General features: G+C 42.4%; 1 protein-coding gene across 2 annotated transcripts in view; it reads right to left on the reverse strand.

Moving 5' to 3' along the window:
- MYO7B (myosin VIIB) overlaps positions 1–19,380 on the reverse strand; it is a 1,466,311-nt gene that overhangs the window by 556,972 nt on the left and 889,959 nt on the right. For both annotated transcript variants that reach the window (XM_069213753.1, XM_069213751.1), the window contains one exon: positions 8,536–8,620. In XM_069213753.1, the coding sequence (XP_069069854.1) occupies positions 8,536–8,620 (85 nt within the window). The remainder of the gene's footprint in view (positions 1–8,535; positions 8,621–19,380) is intronic.

The following is a 19,380-nucleotide window of genomic DNA, read 5'->3' on the forward strand; positions in this document are numbered from 1 at the left end:
TTGGGGGAACGCTAGGTGGAAGGAAATTTGTGGCTCCTCTCAGATTTCAGAACTTTCTGTCACTGAAATGTGAGGAAAACATGTTTTTTTAGCCAAATTTTGAGGTTTGCAAAGGATTCTGGGTAACAGAACCTGGTCAGAGCCCCACAATTCACCCCATCTTGGATTCCCCTGGGTTTCTAGTTTTCAAAAATGCGCTGGTTTGCTAGGTTTCCCCAGGTGCCGGCTGAGCTAGAAGCCAAAATCCACAGGTAGGCCCTGTTTTCTATGAAAAAATGTGATGTGTCAGGTTGTGTTTTGGGCCATTTCCTGTCGCGGGCGCTAGGCCTACCCACACAAGTGAGGTATCATTTGTATCGGGAGACTTGGGGGAACGCTGGGTGGAAGGAAATTTGTGGCTCCTCTCAGATTCCAGAACTTTCTGTCACCGAAATGTGAGGAACATGTGTTTTTTTAGCCAAATTTTGAGGTTTGCAAAGGATTCTGGGTAACAGAACCTGGTCTGATCCCCACAAGTCACCCCTCCTTGGATTCCCCTAGGTCTCTAGTTTTCAAAAATGCACAGGTTTGGTAGGTTTCCCTAGGTGCCGGCTGAGCTAGAGGCCAAAATCTACAAGTAGGCACTTTGCAAAAAACAGCTCTGTTTTCTGTGATGTGTCCACGTTGTGTTATGGGGCATATCCTGTCGCGGGCGCTGGGTCTAACCACACAAGTGAGGTACCATTTTTATCGGGAGACTTGGGGGAACGCTGGGTGGAAGGAAATTTGTGGCTCCTCTTAGATTCCAGAACTTTCTGTCACCGAAATGTGAGGAAAATATGTTTTTTAGCCAAATTTTGAGGTTTGCAAAGGATTCTGGGTAACAGAACCTGGTCCGAGCCCCGCAAGTCACCCCTCCTTGGATTTCCCTAGGTCTCTAGTTTTCAGAAATGCACGTTTGGTAGGTTTCCCTAGGTGCTGGCTGAGCTAGAGGCCAAAATCTACAGGTAGGCACTTCGCAAACAACACCTCTGTTTTCTTCCAAAAATTTGGATGTGTCCACGTTGCGCTTTGGGGCGTTTCCTGTAGCGGGCGCTAGGCCTACCCACACAAGTGAGGTATCATTTTTATCGGGAGACTTGGGGGAACGCTGGGTGGAAGGAAATTTGTGGCTCCTCTCAGATTCCAGATCTTTCTGCCACAGAAATGTGAGGAACATGTGTTTTTTTAGCCAAATTTTGAGGTTTGCAAAGGATTCTGGGTAACAGAACCTGGTCCGAGCCCCGCAAGTCACCCCTCCTTGGATTCCCCTAGGTCTCTAGTTTTCAGAAATGCACAGGTTTGGTAGGTTTCCCTAGGTGCCGGCTAAGCTAGAGGCCAAAATCTATAGGTAGGCACTTCGCAAAAATCACCTCTGTTGTCTTCCAAAAATTTGGATGTGTCCACGTTGCGCTTTGGGGCGTTTCCTGTCACGGGCGCTAGGCCTACCCACACAAGTGAGGTATCATTTTTATCGGGAGACTTGGGGGAACGCTGGGTGAAAGGAAATTTTTGGCTCCTCTCGGATTCCAGATCTTTCTGCCACAGAAATGTGAGGAACATGTGTTTTTTTAGCCAAATTTTGAGGTTTGCAAAGGATTCTGGGTAACAGAACCTGGTCTGAGCCCCGCAAGTCACCCCTCCTTGGATTCCCCTAGGTCTCTAGTTTTCAGAAATGCACAGGTTTGGTAGGTTTCCCTAGGTGCCGGCTGAGCTAGAGGCCAAAATCTACAGGTAGGCACTTCGCAAAAAACACCTCTGTTTTCTTCCAAAAATTTGGATGTGTCCACGTTGCGATTTGGGGCGTTTCCTGTAGCGGGCGCTAGGCCTACCCACACAAGTGAGGTATCATTTTTATCGGGAGACTTGGGGGAACGCTGGGTGGAAGGAAATTTGTGGCTCCTCTCAGATTCCAGAACTTTCTGACACAGAAATGTGAGGAACATGTGTTTTTTTAGCCAAATTTTGAGGTTTGCAAAGGATTCTGGGTAACAGAACCTGGTCCGAGCCCCGCAAGTCACCCCTCCTTGGATTCCCCTAGGTCTCTAGTTTTCAGAAATGCACAGGTTTGGTAGGTTTCCCTAGGTGCCGGCTGAGCTAGAGGCCAAAATCTGCAGGTAGGCACTTTGCAAAAATCACCTCTGTTGTCTTCCAAAAATGTGGATGTGTCCACGTTGCGCCTTGGGGCGTTTCCTGTCGCAGGCGCTAGGCCTACCCACACAAGTGAGGTATCATTTTTATCGGGAGACTTGGGGGAACGCTGGGTGAAAGGAAATTTATGGCTCCTCTCAGATTCCAGATCTTTCTGCCACAGAAATGTGAGGAACATGTGTTTTTTTAGCCAAATTTTGAGGTTTGCAAAGGATTCTGGGTAACAGAACCTGGTCCGAGCCCCGCAAGTCACCCCTCCTTGGATTCCCCTAGGTCTCTAGTTTTCAGAAATGCACAGGTTTGGTAGGTTTCCCTAGGTGCCGGCTGAGCTAGAGGGCAAAATCTACAGGTAGGCACTTCGCAAAAAACACCTCTGTTTTCTTCCAAAAATTTGGATGTGTCCACGTTGCGCTTTGGGGCGTTTCCTGTAGCGGGCGCTAGGCCTACCCACACAAGTGAGGTATCATTTTTATCGGGAGACTTGGGGGAACGCTGGGTGGAAGGAAATTTGTGGCTCCTCTCAGATTCCAGAACTTTCTGACACAGAAATGTGAGGAACATGTGTTTTTTTAGCAAAATTTTGAGGTTTGCAAAGGATTCTGGGTAACAGAACCTGGTCCGAGCCCCGCAAGTCACCACTCCTTGGATTCCCCTATGTCTCTAGTTTTTAGAAATGCACAGGTTTGGTAGGTTTCCCTAGGTGCCGGCTGAGCTAGAGGCCAAAATCTACAGGTAGGCACTTCGCAAAAAACACCTCTGTTGTCTTCCAAAAATTTGGATGTGTCCACGTTGCGCTTTGGGGCGTTTCCTGTCGCGGGCGATAGGCCTACCCACACAAGTGAGGTATCATTTTTATCGGGAGACTTGGGGGAACGCTGGGTAAAAGGAAATTTTTGGCTCCTCTCAGATTCCAGAACTTTCTGCCACAGAAATGTGAGGAACATGTGTTTTTTTTGCCAAATTTTGAGGTTTGCAAAGGATTCGGGGTAACAGAACCTGGTCCGAGCCCCGCAAGTCACCCCTCCTTGGATTCCCCTAGGTCTCTAGTTTTCAGAAATGCACAGGTTTGGTAGGTTTCCCTAGGTGCCGGCTGAGCTAGAGGCCAAAATCTACAGGTAGGCACTTCGCAAAAAACACCTCTGTTTTCTTCCAAAAATGTGGATGTGTCCACGTTGCGCTTTGGGGCGTTTCCTGTCGCGGGCGCTAGGCCTACCCACACAAGTGAGGTATCATTTTTATCGGGAGACTTGGGGGAACATAGATTAGCAAAACAAGTGTTATTGCCCCTTGTCTTTCTCTACATTTTTTCCTTCCAAATATAGGAGAGTGTGTAAAAAAGACATCTATTTGAGAAAAGCCCTGTAATTCACATGTTAGTATGGTCACCCCGGAATTCAGAGATGTGCAAATAACCACTGCTCCTCAACACCTTATCTTGTGCTCTTTTTGGAAATACAAAGGTTTTCTTGATAGCAATTTTTTACTCTTTATATTTCAGCAAATGAATTGCTGTATACCCGGTATAGAATGAAAACGCACGTCAGGGTGCAGCTCATTTATTGGCTCTGGGTTCCTCGGGTTCTTGATGAACCTACAAGCCCTATATATCCCCGCAACCAGAGGAGTCCAGCAGACGTAACAGTATATTGCTTTTGATAATCTGACATTGCAGGGAAAAGTTACAGAGTAAAACATAGAGAAACATTTATGTTTTTTTCACCTAAATTTCAATATTTTTATTTTTCAGTTGTTATTTTCTGTAGGAAACCCTTGTAGGATCTACACAAATGACCCCTTGCTGAATTCAGAATTTTGTCTACGTTTCAGAAATGTTTAGGTTTCTGGGATCCAGCATTGTTTTCATGCCCATTTCTGTCACTGACTGGAAGGAGGCTGAAAGCACAAAAAATTGCAAAAATGGGGTATGTCCCAGAAAAATGCCAAAATTGTGTTGAAAAATTGGGTCTTCTGATTCAAGTCTGCCTGTTCCTGAAAGCTGGGAAGCTGCTGAGTTTAGCACCGCAAACCCTTTGTTGATGCCATTTTCAGGGGAAAAACCACAAGCCTTCTTCTGCAGCCACTCTTTCCAATTTTTTTGAAAAAAACGAAATTTTCCCTGTATTTTGGCCAATTTCTTGGCCTCTTTCAGGGGAACCCACAAAGTCTGGGTACCTCCAGAATTCCTAGGATGTTGGAAAAAAAGGACGCAAATTTGGCTTGGTTAGCTTATATGGACAAAAAGTTATGCGGGCCTAAGCGCGAACTGCCCCAAATAGGCAAAAAAAGGCCTGGCACAGGAGGAGGAAAAGGCCTGGCAGCGAAGGGGTTAAAGCAGTAACAGACACACTTTACTGTACTGGTGAATGGTGCTACATGGAAAGTACATTTCTGGGAGCTGTTTAGACTCTTTCTGCAAAGTTTTATAGCAACTTAGTTATGGTTCAATGAATGAAAGAATGTTTACTTTAATTTACTTTAATTTAGGAAGTATCTGTAGAAACCACAGTGGATTTGGAAGTTGCAAAATGTAACACCTCCACTGTATTTTTAAGCAGTCCTGGTGAACAACTAAAATGGGGCAAGTGCAAAAACAATTTTCGCCACTGTACCAGAGTATGTGTAACAAACTTAAGCGCAGAACACAAATATTCCCTTTTAATGAATTGCTTAGGAGGTGAAGGACAAGAGGTTTTAGAAACACTTCCTGAATTGTGTTGAAGAACAGAGAACTCTGAATAAGTATGAGGTTGTCTGTTCATACTCATCGAGAATTATCTTCTATGTGTCAGCATTAGTATGGAGACGTATTATTTTGGTTTAAGGGAACAAGGAAATCTGAAAAAAACACAGAGTGGTGAACAGGAAGGGCTAGCAGAGAAATGTGTTTATGCATAGACCTAAGAGCATTTAATCGGGAGGTTGTTGTAGATAGATTTCCACTTCCAAATATTGATAAAATTGTTACAACATTGGCTGGGGTAACATATTTTACCCTTTATCTTACATCAGCCTACCATCAAGTTGAGTTGGACATTGATTCTGAAGACCTAACTTACTTGATCACACCAAAGGGGGCGTACACATTTAAAAGAATGCAGTTTGACCATGTCTCTGCTGCCTCTGTATTTCAGAATGTCATGTCTAAAGTTCTTGATAGATTACAAGGGGTACACTGTCATCAAGGTGACCGGTTGATTTTTGGAAATACAATGGCTGAACATGACATAAATGTTTGTCAGAATTTAAACTAGTTGATGAAAGCAGGAGTAATGTTGAAAAATGAAAAATGTGGGTTTGGAGTAAAAGAGGTACATTATTTGGGTCCTCACATTTCTAAAAGGGGTGTGTCACCAAAAGAAGACCTTGTGGGTTCTTTTGTTGATTTGAAGAACCATGCACAAAAGATGAGTCGGTACTATAAAAAATAAATCATGATTCTACAGGCATTTGTGTCAGAAAATGAAACTATAATTGTCACTAATGCTAGTTCTAAAGGCCTAGGTGCACTATTCTATTGCAAAAACAAGGAGTAGAACAATTGATAGCATGCGCTTCCCAGTTTTTTAAATGATCACTCTGTAATTGAGAGGGAGGGCCTGACAATTTTCTGGGCACAAAGGAAAGTTCAAGAATTCAGTTTAGGGTACTACCTTCAAAGTTTTTCTGATCATAAAATGTTGCAGGAGATATTTTTTGAGAGGTTTGTTATTGTGTGGAATACAGCAGACTGCTTGTCATGTTTGGTAGTGGAGTCTGATAAAGATGAGTTGCAAGGAAATATGTGTGTGTGAAGTTACCATGAGTGCTGTAACTGAGGAGGATTGGAAAGCCCAGAGGGGAAAAAAATAAACGTTATTGTTAAAGTGGTCATTGCAGTACATTCTGGTACAAATGATTTGTTAGACAAATCCAGGTCTTTGGTGAAAAATGAGCTGTCTGTGGATAGAGGCATGCTGTCTGAGAATCAAGACTTGTGCTTCAGGGGACCCTAAGAGTATATGGTGGCAGTAGCTCATGAAAGTCATATGAGTATAGTAAAGACCAAAGAAAGGTTGTGAGCTGGTTTTTGGTGGCCTAGGGTAGATGAGGAGATTGAATGAGCTGTTAAGGGGTGTTTGGAACATAATAATAATGACAGTCACTAAGCAGGTTCCAACGATATGCAGGAAATTGTCCAGTCATCCTAGGTATGAAATTGCTATTGTTATTGTCCAACCTTTGAAAGAGGAACATTAAAAACGTTATTTAATTGTATACATGGATCTATAAACCAAGTTGATAGAAGTAGCAAATTTATTTATATGATATTTCCTCTACAGGTGTGATAACGTTTTTAGAAACAATATTTAAAATAGAGTTTTCCCAAATCTCTTTTCTCAGACAATGGACTACAATTATATTCTTCTGAAATTGAACACTATATTAGAGTTTGTGGACTATAGCACAACATGTTTTCCACTTATCACTCTGAAAACAATAGAGTTGTGGAAAAAGTGAATACAAATTTGAAAGAAAGCAATCAATTAGCCAGAACAAATCACTTCCGTTGGATAAAAAGCTTACAGCAAAGAATCACTGCATATCCTATGTCCTCTCATTGCTCCATGGGAAAGACAACCTTTGAACTTTTTAAGGGAAGGTCTCCAAGCATCTCCAAGCACTATGCTGTGTCCAGGGTGGATAAACTGGAATAAAGGTGTAAATTTTCATGGGTTCGGTAAGTGGAGATAGAGGGAAATGGATTTATACTTAAAAGAAAGGTAACTTTGACAAAAAGAAAGTGTGAAAGATCAAATGTCAATGCAGGTGATTGGGTTAAGATAAGAGCAGCAGTTAGGTGTGCACAATTGTCTAAATTTACAAGTGCTCGGAAACTGGCTAAGACATTTAAAAATGCAGTCAAACCAGATGGAATGATCTGGAACAAAGGATTAGTTGTAGTACTTGGTTCCAATTACTTTGGAGCTGTAACAAATAATAAGGCAAGATGTGACAAGTGTGTAGAGAATGCTTACATAAGTAGTGCAGCTAATGGTAATGTAATGGACAGGAAAAGTTCCAGATTGCGTGCAACGGCCAGTCTATTTTGAGGATTATGGGCCTGATTTATATATTGGCCGAGAGGGTACTCCTTCGCAACAGCAACAGAGTTCCCTCCCCACCAATCTAGTGGTCCATCTGCTGCATTTGCATGGGGGTGGACCTCAGGGTTAATCACAACGGAGACTAGTCTGTCTTCGCCATGCTTAATCCCCTCCAATGGATTTAGGGATTAAGGGCAGTCTGCAAAATTTGGAGGGGCAGCATGTAGTCATTTTTTACTGTTTCTTACCATCAGGTAAAACCTGATATTAATGTTACCCCTTTCTTGGGAGAGGACTCTCACGATTAGTGGAGTATTATATTTTATATTTTTAATTTTTCTTTTCAAAAAGAAAATCTCATTAAGGGATTTTCTTTTTGAAAAGAAAAATTAAATACTCTGTGCTGCAGGACTGTGTCCTGAGGATGCAGCCCATACCATAGAGTTAAAGGCATTGACAGGAATGCATTTCTAAATATCCACCTGCCTGGCGGTCATTTATAAATCTGGTGAGCGGTTCTTCCACCAAAGAAATGGAGTACATTACTCCGTTGCTCTGGCCGACCCACAGGCCATCCACCAGGATTTAAATCAGGTCCTATGTCTAACTTCCATCACAGTCACTTGAAAGTTTATTTTTTTCTTAATTTTACATTATGCAGTTTCCTTAGGTATATGTTTTACTTTTATTCTCTCCTGCAATGTTCTCTACAAGGGGACTTTCTATATGGAATGCAGTCATGTCATCAGAATGTTGGGGGTTTGAAGAAACAGCAGTTACATATGAGCTGTTGATGGCTGGGGTGCTCATAAAAAAACTCATACTTTCAAAGTGATATTGGCTGTGTACTTCGTCTAGTGTCACCCTGTTACACTACTAATTCCGCATGTTCAATTCAGCGCTGGCAACCATGGAACTCAATGAAAGCTATGGGTGTATGATCTTCTCCTGGCTTGCACTACGGTACCCATAACATTGCTCTTGCCAGGTCTCTAAGGACATGAAGGCAGTGGCAAAAAAAGAATGTAAACATGATCTCCACGAGTCATATTTATCTTTCTGAAGTCCACTCTTTGCTCTTCCCCTAGCCCACTACAGCAAATAGGAATCTATTGATCGACTAGGCATTTGAGAAACGTTGAATTCCATCAGTGCTTAAAACAGTCAAAATACCACCTCTGTGATCCCTATCAATTATGTAAATTAATGCCCATGACATGCACCTTCCATCTCAATTCACCAAGGCACTATCAGTCTTTCACAGAGAGAGCTCGGCTCTTACCACGCGGTAGTTCTTCCAGCAGTGATACCCTCGCCATGTTGCCTGGATTTTAACCGCTGCCTGTTTTTGCCTCAGAAATCGCCTCCTGAAAGCATCAGTGAAAGGATGTTAGTTTTTAATGTTGTATATGGTTTATCATGCAGGAAGATAACATAGGAGAATACAATACATGACAGGCGGAAACACTGTAAATGTTTTATGAGAAAAAAACTAGTTTGAAAATGCAAACAAATGAGAAGTACATGGCAAGGAAAAAATGCAAACAAATAAACAAAAGCTTCCCGAAATTCCCAAAACAGAAGGAACAAGAAGGTTTTGCAAATATTTTGCCAATAAAATGTATGAATATGAAAGATAGTTATAGAGGAATGTTAGGGTCATGGTAGTGTATTGTTATCCTAAACAGGGCATTAGCATTGGTGAAGGAGCAATGAGGGAGCCCAGGAGCACAGCAGTACTGGCAAAGTCAAATAAGGTGGAATGGGTAGGCCTGTATTAGAAAAAGCAATGAAATGTGAATACCCTATCCAACCCGCGATAACAGAACAAGGGAGGGGATGGGTAAACGGAGGAGCAAACAGGAAGAAAAAGAATGGTGGGGAGAGGAGATGAGGGACAAAGGAGGATGAGCTACAGTTAGTTAGCTCTCTAGGGGTGCAGAGGAAGCCCATATAAAATAAGCACTGGCAAACGCAATAAGCTTTACACATGTGTGGCATGTGGAGGCTGTACAAGCAGTAAAAGTATTGGTTTTGCCAATACTTGTTTGCCTTGCCACACTGTGCAGGGAACACAGACAAAAATATTTTTAAAAAGGATGCAAAAGAAAAAATAATGGAGTAATTATTTTTTCTGTAGAATCAATTTTTTAGATGTTTTGTCAGTGCTTGATCCCCAATGCTACTGAACCACTCGCTGACTGTTTTCAGATGTAAAATAGTCCCTCATGCATCACAACTGAGGGGAAAGGACACACCCAAATAAGCAACTGACAAACAGTGAAGATAAAATCCTGCTGTTGTTTCAAGTCAATTGCTGAAAGTTCTGGAGCAAAAGAAGGCAGTGACTTAAGGAGGGCTCCATCAAAGCTCCTTAAACTGAGTACAGTTTATCTACGGTGTGCCATGATTGGTGCAGGTGCCATACACGTCAAATCAATAAGGATAAAAAAGGAAATGCACAGGAAGTCAGGGCAGAAAGAAGAAATCAAACTTGTATGGGATTCAGGCAGGATAGTGTAGAACAATATGAAAGAAAAATGACAGAGGCGAAAGGAAAATGGAGGGGCACAAGAGATAAAGGTTATAGAGCATGGGCTACCTAGAAGCTGAAATGGAATTCCGAAAACTCTCCCCTTGATTAGTAGTGGGGTAAAACAGGAGGAGGAGGTTGTGAGTTATGGTAAAATTAAACGGAATCTAATGAAAGTGATCAGTGAGAAAAAAACATCTAGTAGTTTCAAGGAAAATTGTAGTGATTACCTATAAATGTAACAATTTGCTGGGCCCCATTTAGCTTGGAGAGATGAAGTTAAATGCTTAGACAAAAAAAATACACTAACTTTGTTTTCCCACAAGTCACTACTGTTTTATTTCGACATGTTCAAGCCTTCCTTTTTTCTTGACATCAAGTGTGAAGCGCCATGAAATCTGCAAGCGATGTAACCTCTCTTCAACTTATGAAGAGTTTTCTAAGCACCTGACAGCAGATGCAACTTTACCATCCACATGGGATGTGCAGTGGATTTTAGTAGATGTGTGCCTGCTTTTCCAGTTGCAGAATGTAGATATCCAGGACTGGCTCTCCTTTATAGATTGCCCGTTTGTTGACATGATTCTTGTGGAAAGTGCCCTCACAATGTCCTTAAGCAGGTGCTTAGCTTTACTGTGGCAGTGACTGATGCAGGCTGACAGCCCGCAGACAATGTCTGCTTAGATAGAAAGGGCCCCTGCCTGGATGGCCAAAAGGTAAGTCAGAAGTACCTAAGTACTAGGTACTATCCATGTGAAACGTGTTGCACCAGCACTCATTTAAGGAACATGAAGCTTTTTCTGCTGAAATAGTTGTGCTTGGAATAAAAGAACAAAGAATGACAGGTATGTTCAGATGGACATTTGCAGAAACCTTTGGCATGAACCCACGGTGGGTGTGCATGGTGAATTTATCCCTGATGAAGAGAATGATTGGTTTCTTTATTGTGAAGGATTGACACTCTCCAACTCTCCTGCTTAAGTGTGAACTAAAAGTAATGTTTTCCACACAAGGTATTTGAGCTCTCTCCTATAGATCAACTCAAAAGTTGGCACTATCAGCTGACTTAGCACTGTGATAAAATTCCCACTCCACGAGAGGGCATCTCACAAGAGGGAAAGCCCTAAAGCGGTGTATCATGAACTATGTGATGATTCTCTGAGAAAACAATGATATAGCATCTTCATCCTTCTAGGACTTGATACTCCAGCCAGATGAATTTTGACTGAAGGATATTTGCAACCTCTTTGGCAAGCTGTCATAGGTATACAGGTGGTGGGAATGCATCAAAACAGAGTTCAGTCCTTTATCCTTACATTATACATGGAAATATTGTAAATCTTTGTCACAGCTGGTGAATGTGCTGTGTCAGGATTGCCCTGCAATGGGCTGATATGTCAAGATGGTCGGTGGTCTGGAATCAAGCTGTCAGGTTGAGCAACTTGAAGTGATGATGGAGAACATGACTGTTGTGTCTTTAGAGGAGTTTGGGATGGCTTTTGAACTGAATCACTGGAGATTCAGACAGTCGCACTAGCAAACAAGATCAGTCAGTACTGGTCAGCACTGCTCTGTCTTTGCTTTCTTGCGCACTCAGAGAAGTGGCAGAAAAGCATAGGCAAAGACATTCTGCCATGTCGTTAAGAAAGCATTGGCAGAAGACTGCTGTTGCCAGTACCTGAGTGTGTACATCAGGCATTTCTCGGTCTGCATGGTTAAAAACAGATCCAGTTCAAAGCGGCCAAATTTCCCAAAGATATGCTGTAGCTGATCATGATGGACTTTTGGCAAGCCAACGGGGCATGGCTGACAGTATTTTCCTGGTCATTCTGGAAGCATGCCAGTTGTTCCACAGAGATGGCCCCTTGTTTGCTGTAGTCTAGTCCCACAGCAGCGCTACCTACTGAACAGAGGTCAAGTCTTTGTCTCTTCCTGCTTGTGTTGTACATCCTGTTTATGACAGGCCCACTAATGTCAGCAGTTATACATGAGACATTTGTTATGACTCTTATCTCTAAAACATTTACTTGTTGTGACTTTTCTTTGACCCACCAGAACACTCTTAGGGCAACTTCTGATATTAGGCCCAGCAGTGATTTGTAAATCTTGACTGGGACCAACACCTTGCAACAGATGCTCACTGCCAGTGTCTGAAATTTTGCCACCCGCTCTGCTGATGGAAACACTTTGCTAAGCTATGTATCCAGGATTGCTCCTAGGAACTACATCCTTTTTGCAGAAGGGATAGAGGGCCTTTCAATGTTTAGTGTCAGAAGCAGCTGATGAAAGAGGTTGATTCAAGAAGCTGTGGAGGCATAAGCATATTCCCTCAAAGGAGTCTTTATTGGTCAATTGCACAAGTAGTGGTAGTCTTGGTGACCCTGCTTCAGTAGGAAAACTGCCACTGGGGCCAAATATTAAAAAAATATATTGAGGGCAGATTTTAGGCTGCAAGGGAGCATTTTGAAATGGTAGTGCTGCCACGCCACTGAGAACTGTAGACCTCTCAGGCATATTGGGAGATCGATGTATGCATCATGTTGATCCAGGGAGGTGAGGAACTACCTACTCTTTCTGTAGCAACAGAAGGACCGCTTGAAGGGTGACTATCTGAAATACCTGCTTGTTCAGAAACTTGCTGAGTTCTCTAAGGTCAAACATATGTCTCCATTGTCCCATTTGCTTCATGACCACGAAGAAAGTGGAGTAAAAAAAACTAATTGGCACTATTTCACTTGTTTCTTTTAAGAAAAACATGTCGAATTTCCTACTGAGATTCTCATAGTAGCAGATGGTATTCCTTCCTGGATGTGAGACTGGGCAGTCTTACCAGGTGCCCTGACTCCACCATCTGTGGTATTCAGCAATAGGTAGTAACCATGCTCCATTCTGGAGCAAAGAAGGCGATTCACCCCCTATGGACTGTATGTGGGTTTTCAGGGAGGGGGATGCATAGACAAGTCATGCTTGCTGGTGGTTTCACGGGAGCATGTTTTAATAGGATGTGCACTGGTGATGACATGTCGACATTCCACTGACGCCACACAGTGATGGAATATCGATAGCAGCATTCCAGGGCGACAATTGAGAAGAGACTTAACCATTGGGGACAGGCGGTGTTAGTGGCTTGTAATTTTATTAATAAAACTTGCTGCTTTACTTACTGGAATCCTCTCTAGTTACTACATGATTTGGTGACAAGCTTCAGATTGACAATCACCACTATAGAAGAACTCATGCAGCTGGTGCTGATGGTCAGTTGGTCAGTCTGACGTATCAGTATATAGGTGGACTGGTGGGTGCTCCTTCCCCACTCTGATTAAACCAAACCACAAGAGAGATGAGTATAGGGGTCCTGATGCACATTAGCTTTGAAAGAAGGAATCACAAAGGCGTGGACTGCGCAGCAGAGGCGGCACACCCAGCAGGCTCTAGAAACAAAAGACAAACAATAGGCAGCCAATTTGAAGCGAGCGCTTATGCTGAACAGACAAGCTCTATTGGCCGTAGACGCCATGCAAAAACAGGAAACATGGTGGGCAATTTAGGAGCTTTGTAAGTCTAAGCTTCAAATTAATAGAGCCCACATGGTTATTGATCTGGTGATTATGAGACAAAGCACACAGATGTTTTTGTTTGCCTGTCATTGATGATAGGCACACCAGTTGACAGAAGGTTATTTCTTTCAGCAATTATTTAGACAGGGAACTGGTTCCAGCATCAAGAGGAACCGCAAATTTGTGATTTAAATTACCTATGTAGATTGAAGAATGGACTCTGTGTTTTTCTTAAACAACACAGTGAACTAGTCCCTTCCATCATTCCTCATCACAGTGAACCTGACCATTCTTTAGTTGTGAATGGTTAATCAGATACAGTAAAGTCCAGACACTGTGCTTGGTGGTTTACTTTGGAGCATCAGGGTGAACCAATCCCTTATCATATGATAGTACAATTACAGTAATGCATTTGTAGTCCATGTTAGTATTGGTTCCCCATTTAACACAGCGTGGCTTGGGTTACTGGATTAATTTTAAAAAACAGTTTGTGGTAGTTCTTGTAGAGGTATAATATGCAGGCGGCAAATCCGCTCCATGTTTCCTGGAAACACCAGGCATTCCCCAGCGACACAGATCAAACACTGCAGATGTGAATTCAGCGATTAAAGCTATTTGCAGATGACCCTTCCAGAATTGGTTTGCTGCAGTTTGCTTCTGCTCCATTACCTACCACCTATTACAGCTCCTTTGGAGTATTAAGAGCCCAAAATAGAACATTGGGAAAGATACCACAGACCTGTTGATCAGATTTTGAAGAATTGTATATCCACAAGTCGTTTTAATAACTGTCCCACCTTGAGGGTCTTGAAATTGGAGGTGCCCTGATTAAGGTGGTTCCTTAAGAGGAGAGACACTGAAACGCATGTTGGTGTATCCAATTTTCTCGGATATAAGATCATGGGTTATCGGGGGAGATATTTAATCTTAGGTCTATTTATCATTTGTAGGATGTAATGGACTACCAACTATCCATCATTACATAATTGAAGATCCCTAGGTGATCTGTAGATTGAAATCCACTAATCATACATAGGACTGAAGGGAATATGAATGAATTGTGTATCTCACGATAGTTGTTATGTCTAAATATACAATTGACTTTTAAATGAATGATGAGGGACTGTTCCTGATGTGAATCTTATGCCCGAGTTTGAATGAGGTACACATGTTGATTTGATATGGTATATTTGAGGTGTTTTTTTATTGTGGAGGGGGGCTGATGTTGTTGTTGTTCCTTCTTATTGATGTCGTACTACTCTGTTATAATATATAGAAAGCAATGATTGTCTTATATAAATATCGATCAACATGTTTTGTGAATTTCAATAAATATAAAGAAGATATTGTAAGATATATATACAGGCTCGAGAGGCATTGAACTTAATTCAATATAAAATGTTATTTATCTAATGATTGCTTAGATTTAAACAGGGTGGCCCACTGTTGTATAAACATTGTTTAGTTAAGCACGTTCAACAAAAACTACTATGGGCAGTCCTTCTCTAGTAACTAAAATTATAGAAATGTCGCTATTTTCTGTAAGAGAATTAAATGAAAGTCAAAAAGAAGTTTGGGGGTGGTTCAGGGCACATCATCAACTAAGAAAGAAGGAAGGCTTCATGAAATAATGCACAACATATGTTTTAGTTCTGGTACCTCACCTCATTCAAAAAATGGAAAACCATGTCCAGCAAAGAACATTATACGCAGGAATTTTTCAAAAGCGGGACACTTTGCAAAAGTGTGTCAGAGTAATCACAATGTGACAGCAAAGATAGCTAGCATGATCAGCTACTTCATGAGTTAGAGGATATGGCCCTGGTAATTACTGAGGCTTAGATTGGACATCAATCAAATTGCATTGATCCTTGTGTAGAAATTGATGTTGGAGGCAATATTTTACATTTGCTGGTAGATTTTAGGGTTAGAATCACCATGATTACCTGGGACTTCTTTGTTGAAAAGTTAGGTCCTAGGGAGCTGATCCCGCCAAATAGAGTTCCTGTTTCATATGATGGGGGAAAGATAGAGTTGGAAGGGTACATTGAAGACAATATTGGGTTTAAAGGATGGAAGGTTCAAGAGAAGATATATGTAGGTCGAAAATGTATCAATATTCTAGGTTGGTTCCACAAAGGGTTATTTGGCAGGATATTGAAACTAGGGACAAGAGATCAAGTCATGGTGGTACTTCGGTAGAGGATGAGCTTGCTATGAAGTTTCCTAATGTTTTTACAAATGATTTTGGTAAAATAGTAGGTTTCAAACATAAAATCAAGATAGAGAAAGGTTGTTACCAGTCAAGCATAAAGTGCAAAATGTTCCATTCAAATTATGAGAAGATTTAGAATAAGAATTGACAGTGATGATAGATAAGGTCATAATCGAGCCAGTGGACTATACTTTGGAGTTATCCCCACTAGTGGTAGCAAGAAAATGCAATGAGATCTGAGAGTGTGTGTGTAGCTTTGCATAGCATTCTTTAACAAAGAAATGTGGGTAGATTCACACCCTCTCCCCAATATAAATGATTTGTTGGGAAAATTGGGTGGAGTACTGTTAGAAATGGGGTCTTTGGTTGACAGTCAGGTTACCCCTGTTCAAGCAAGGACCCTCACTCTAGTCATGGTAAAAGAGAATCACCCTCAGCTAACCCCTGCTTGCTCCCTTGGTAGCTTGGCAGAGCAGTAGGCTTAACTTCAGAGAGTGAGGTGTTAAATATTTGTACCAACACTCAGAGTAACTTAATGAAAACACTACAAAATGACACAACACCAGTTTAGAAAAATAGGAAATATTTATCTAAACAAAACAAGACCAAAACGTCAAAAATCAGACATACACAAGTCAAATTATGAATTTATTAGATTAAACTCAAAAATATCGCTTAGAAACACAAAATGCTTCGATGAGGTGTTAACACGGCGTCGTGACGGAGTCGTTCCCAACAAGCCGACACCAGCGGCGCCGGACACGGAGTCGCATAGACCCCCAAGTACAGTACCTTGGTGAAGAAATGAAAACGAGCCGATGCGCGAAGTCGGGGAGCGCGGTGTCTGTGCGAAACGTTGCATCCGCGCACTATGAGCGGCTTCAGTCACGACGTGGTGCGGCGACTTCCACGGAGTCACGGACTTCGGCGGGGCTGCAGTAATGTCGGGCCTGCGGAGGTCGTCGCGTTCCACCGAAGATCATGGAGTCGGGTGCAGGCAGCCTAACCGGATCCAGCAGAAGCATCGGTCTGAAGTCGTCCGAAGTCGATTTCCTTGAATTTCCACCAGCTTTCCTTCCAAGGGCCCAGGGACTGGATAGGGCACCACTTGTCAGAGCAGGAGTCTCTCCAGAGACTCCAGGTGCTGGCAGAGAGAAGTCTTTGCTGTCCCTGAGACTTCAAAAACAGGAGGCAAGCTCTAAATTAAGCCCTTGGAGATTTCTTCACAAGATGGAAGGCACACAAAGTCCAGTCTTTGCCCTCTTACTCTGGCTGAAGCAGCAACTGCAGGATAGCTCCACAAAGCACAGGCAGGGCAGCACTTCTCCTCAGCTCTTCAGATCTTCTCCAGGCAGAGGTTCCTCTTGATGTCCAGAAGTGATCTAAAGTCTGTGGTTTTGGGTGCCCTTCTTATAACCAATTTCTCCTTTGAAGTAGGCTTACTTCAAAGTAAAGTCTCTTTTGGATGTGAAATCCTGCCTTTCCCACGCCAGGCCCCAGACACTCACCAGGGGGTCGGAGACGGCATTGTGTGAGGACAGGCACAGCCCTTTCAGGTGTAAGTGACCACTCCTCCCCTCCTTCCTATCACAGATGGCTCATCAGTAAATGCAGACTACACCCCAGCTCCTTTTGTGTCACTGTCTAGTGTGCGGTGCAACCAGCCCAACAGTCAAACTGACCCAGACAGGGAATCCACAAACAGGCAGAGTCACAGAAATGGTATAAGCAAGAAAATGCTCACTTTCTAAAAGTGGCATTTTCAAACGCACAATCTTAGAAATCAACTTTACTAAAAGATGTATTTTTAAATTGTGAGCTCAGAGACCCCAAACTCCACATGTCCATCCGCTCCCAAAGGGAATCTATACTTTAATCAGATTTAAAGGTAGCCCCCATGTTAACCTATGAGAGGGTCAGGCCTTGCAACAGTGAAAAACGAATTTAGCAATATTTCACTGTCAGGACATATAAAACACATTACTATATGTCCTACCTTAACCGTACACTGCACCCTGCACTTGGGGCTACCTAGGGCCTACCTTAGGAGCGCCTTACATGTAAGAAAAGGGAAGGTTTGGGCCTGGCAAGTGGGTACACTTACCAAGTCGAATTTACAGTTAAAATTGCACACACAGACACTGCAGTGGCAGGTCTAAGACATGATTACCGAGCTACTCATGTGGGTGGCACAACCAGTGCTGCACGCCCACTATTAGCATTTGATTTACAGGCCCTGGCACCTCTAGTGCACTTTACTAGGGACTTACTAGTAAGTCAAATATGCCAATCATGAATAAACCAATCAACATTACAATTTACACAGAGAGCATATGCACGTTAGCACTGGTTAGCAGTGGTAAAGTGCTCAGAGTTCAAAAGCCAACAGCAACAGGTCAGAAAAAATAGGAGGCAGGAGGCAACAAGATTGGGGATGAACCTGCATAAGCAAAAAAGTCCAACAAGTACAATGGTTCTCTAAAATTGATTTGGCATCTGCTTATCACCAGGGGGTACTGGATCACATATCAAGACATTGCAATGTGTTCAATTCCCCTATAGGCACGCTTCAATTCTGTTGCATTCCATTTGAACTAGCGTCGGCAGCCTTGGTGTTTCAAAGGATAATATTGCAACTTCACGGTTATATGCAGAAAGGTATAGTGTGCCAGGATGATGTAGTGGTATTTGCTAAACGTTTAGAAAAGCATGACAAGATGTTACATGATGTTCTTAATAATTTTGAAAAAGGGTGTGATTGTGAGAAAGCAAAAATGTGAGTTCTGGAAAGAAATATAGGGCTCCTGGAACATGTGATACCTCCAGCAGGTACGATGACAAAAGCAGTGGTAGAAAGTCCTGCGCCCACTGACAAGGCTGAATTACAATCCTTTGTCAGTTTGTGTGAGTTTTATTTAAAATTAATTTCAGATTATGCTACTTAAATGAAAAGTCTCATGATAATGTTAAGGAAATCAGAACCTTTGGTGTGGGATGACAGTTGTGAGAATACTTTTGAACATATCAAAACTGAAATGGTAGATGTTAGGTCACTTAAATTGTATGATCCAATGTTACTGTGTATGATTACAATGGATGCAAGTAAACACTAGTTGGGAGCCGTTTTAACACAAGAAATACATGGCGAGGAATACACTATTTGATTTGCATTAAGAGTCTTGAGTGATCATGAAGTCCATTATTCAGTGAGAAGCTTTGTTATGTCTGAAGAAAATAATTTACTCTATAAACAGATCATAAACCTCTAGTGTTTATTCTGAATGGCAAACAAGTGCAAAATGCTACACCACGTTTTGCTAGACTTACCAAAAGGTTGTTACAATACAATTTTGATGTGAAATATATTCTGAGCAGAGCAACTGTTAAAGCAGATTTCCTCTTCAGGCTCCCAATTGATGAACAAGAAAGGTTAGTGGAGGATGATGATTTATGACATTGAAAATTGTTGTATTGCAGCAGTGGATGTCAGGGCAGAGGACTGGCCATCGTACACAAGTCCTTACTCTGCATCACGGTCAACACGGAGGAACACTGCACCACAATTGGAACACCTACACTTCCTGATCCATGCCACTCACAACTCCTACCACCGTGGCACCCTAGTCTCCAGTCCGCCTGGCTCCTGCCCGGCCTTCATCTATGCCATTGTAAACATCGCCAGCCTCAACGCCCTGGCATCAACTGAATACTTCATGATGGGCGACTTGAATTTCCATTTTGAGGACCGCATCGACCGAAACACCACTTCCCTACTTGACAATCTCGCCACCCTCAGCCTCAAGCAACTGATCACCGCGCCCA

This window comes from Pleurodeles waltl, chromosome 11, assembly GCF_031143425.1.
Source record: "Pleurodeles waltl isolate 20211129_DDA chromosome 11, aPleWal1.hap1.20221129, whole genome shotgun sequence".
NCBI lineage: Eukaryota > Metazoa > Chordata > Amphibia > Caudata > Salamandridae > Pleurodeles > Pleurodeles waltl.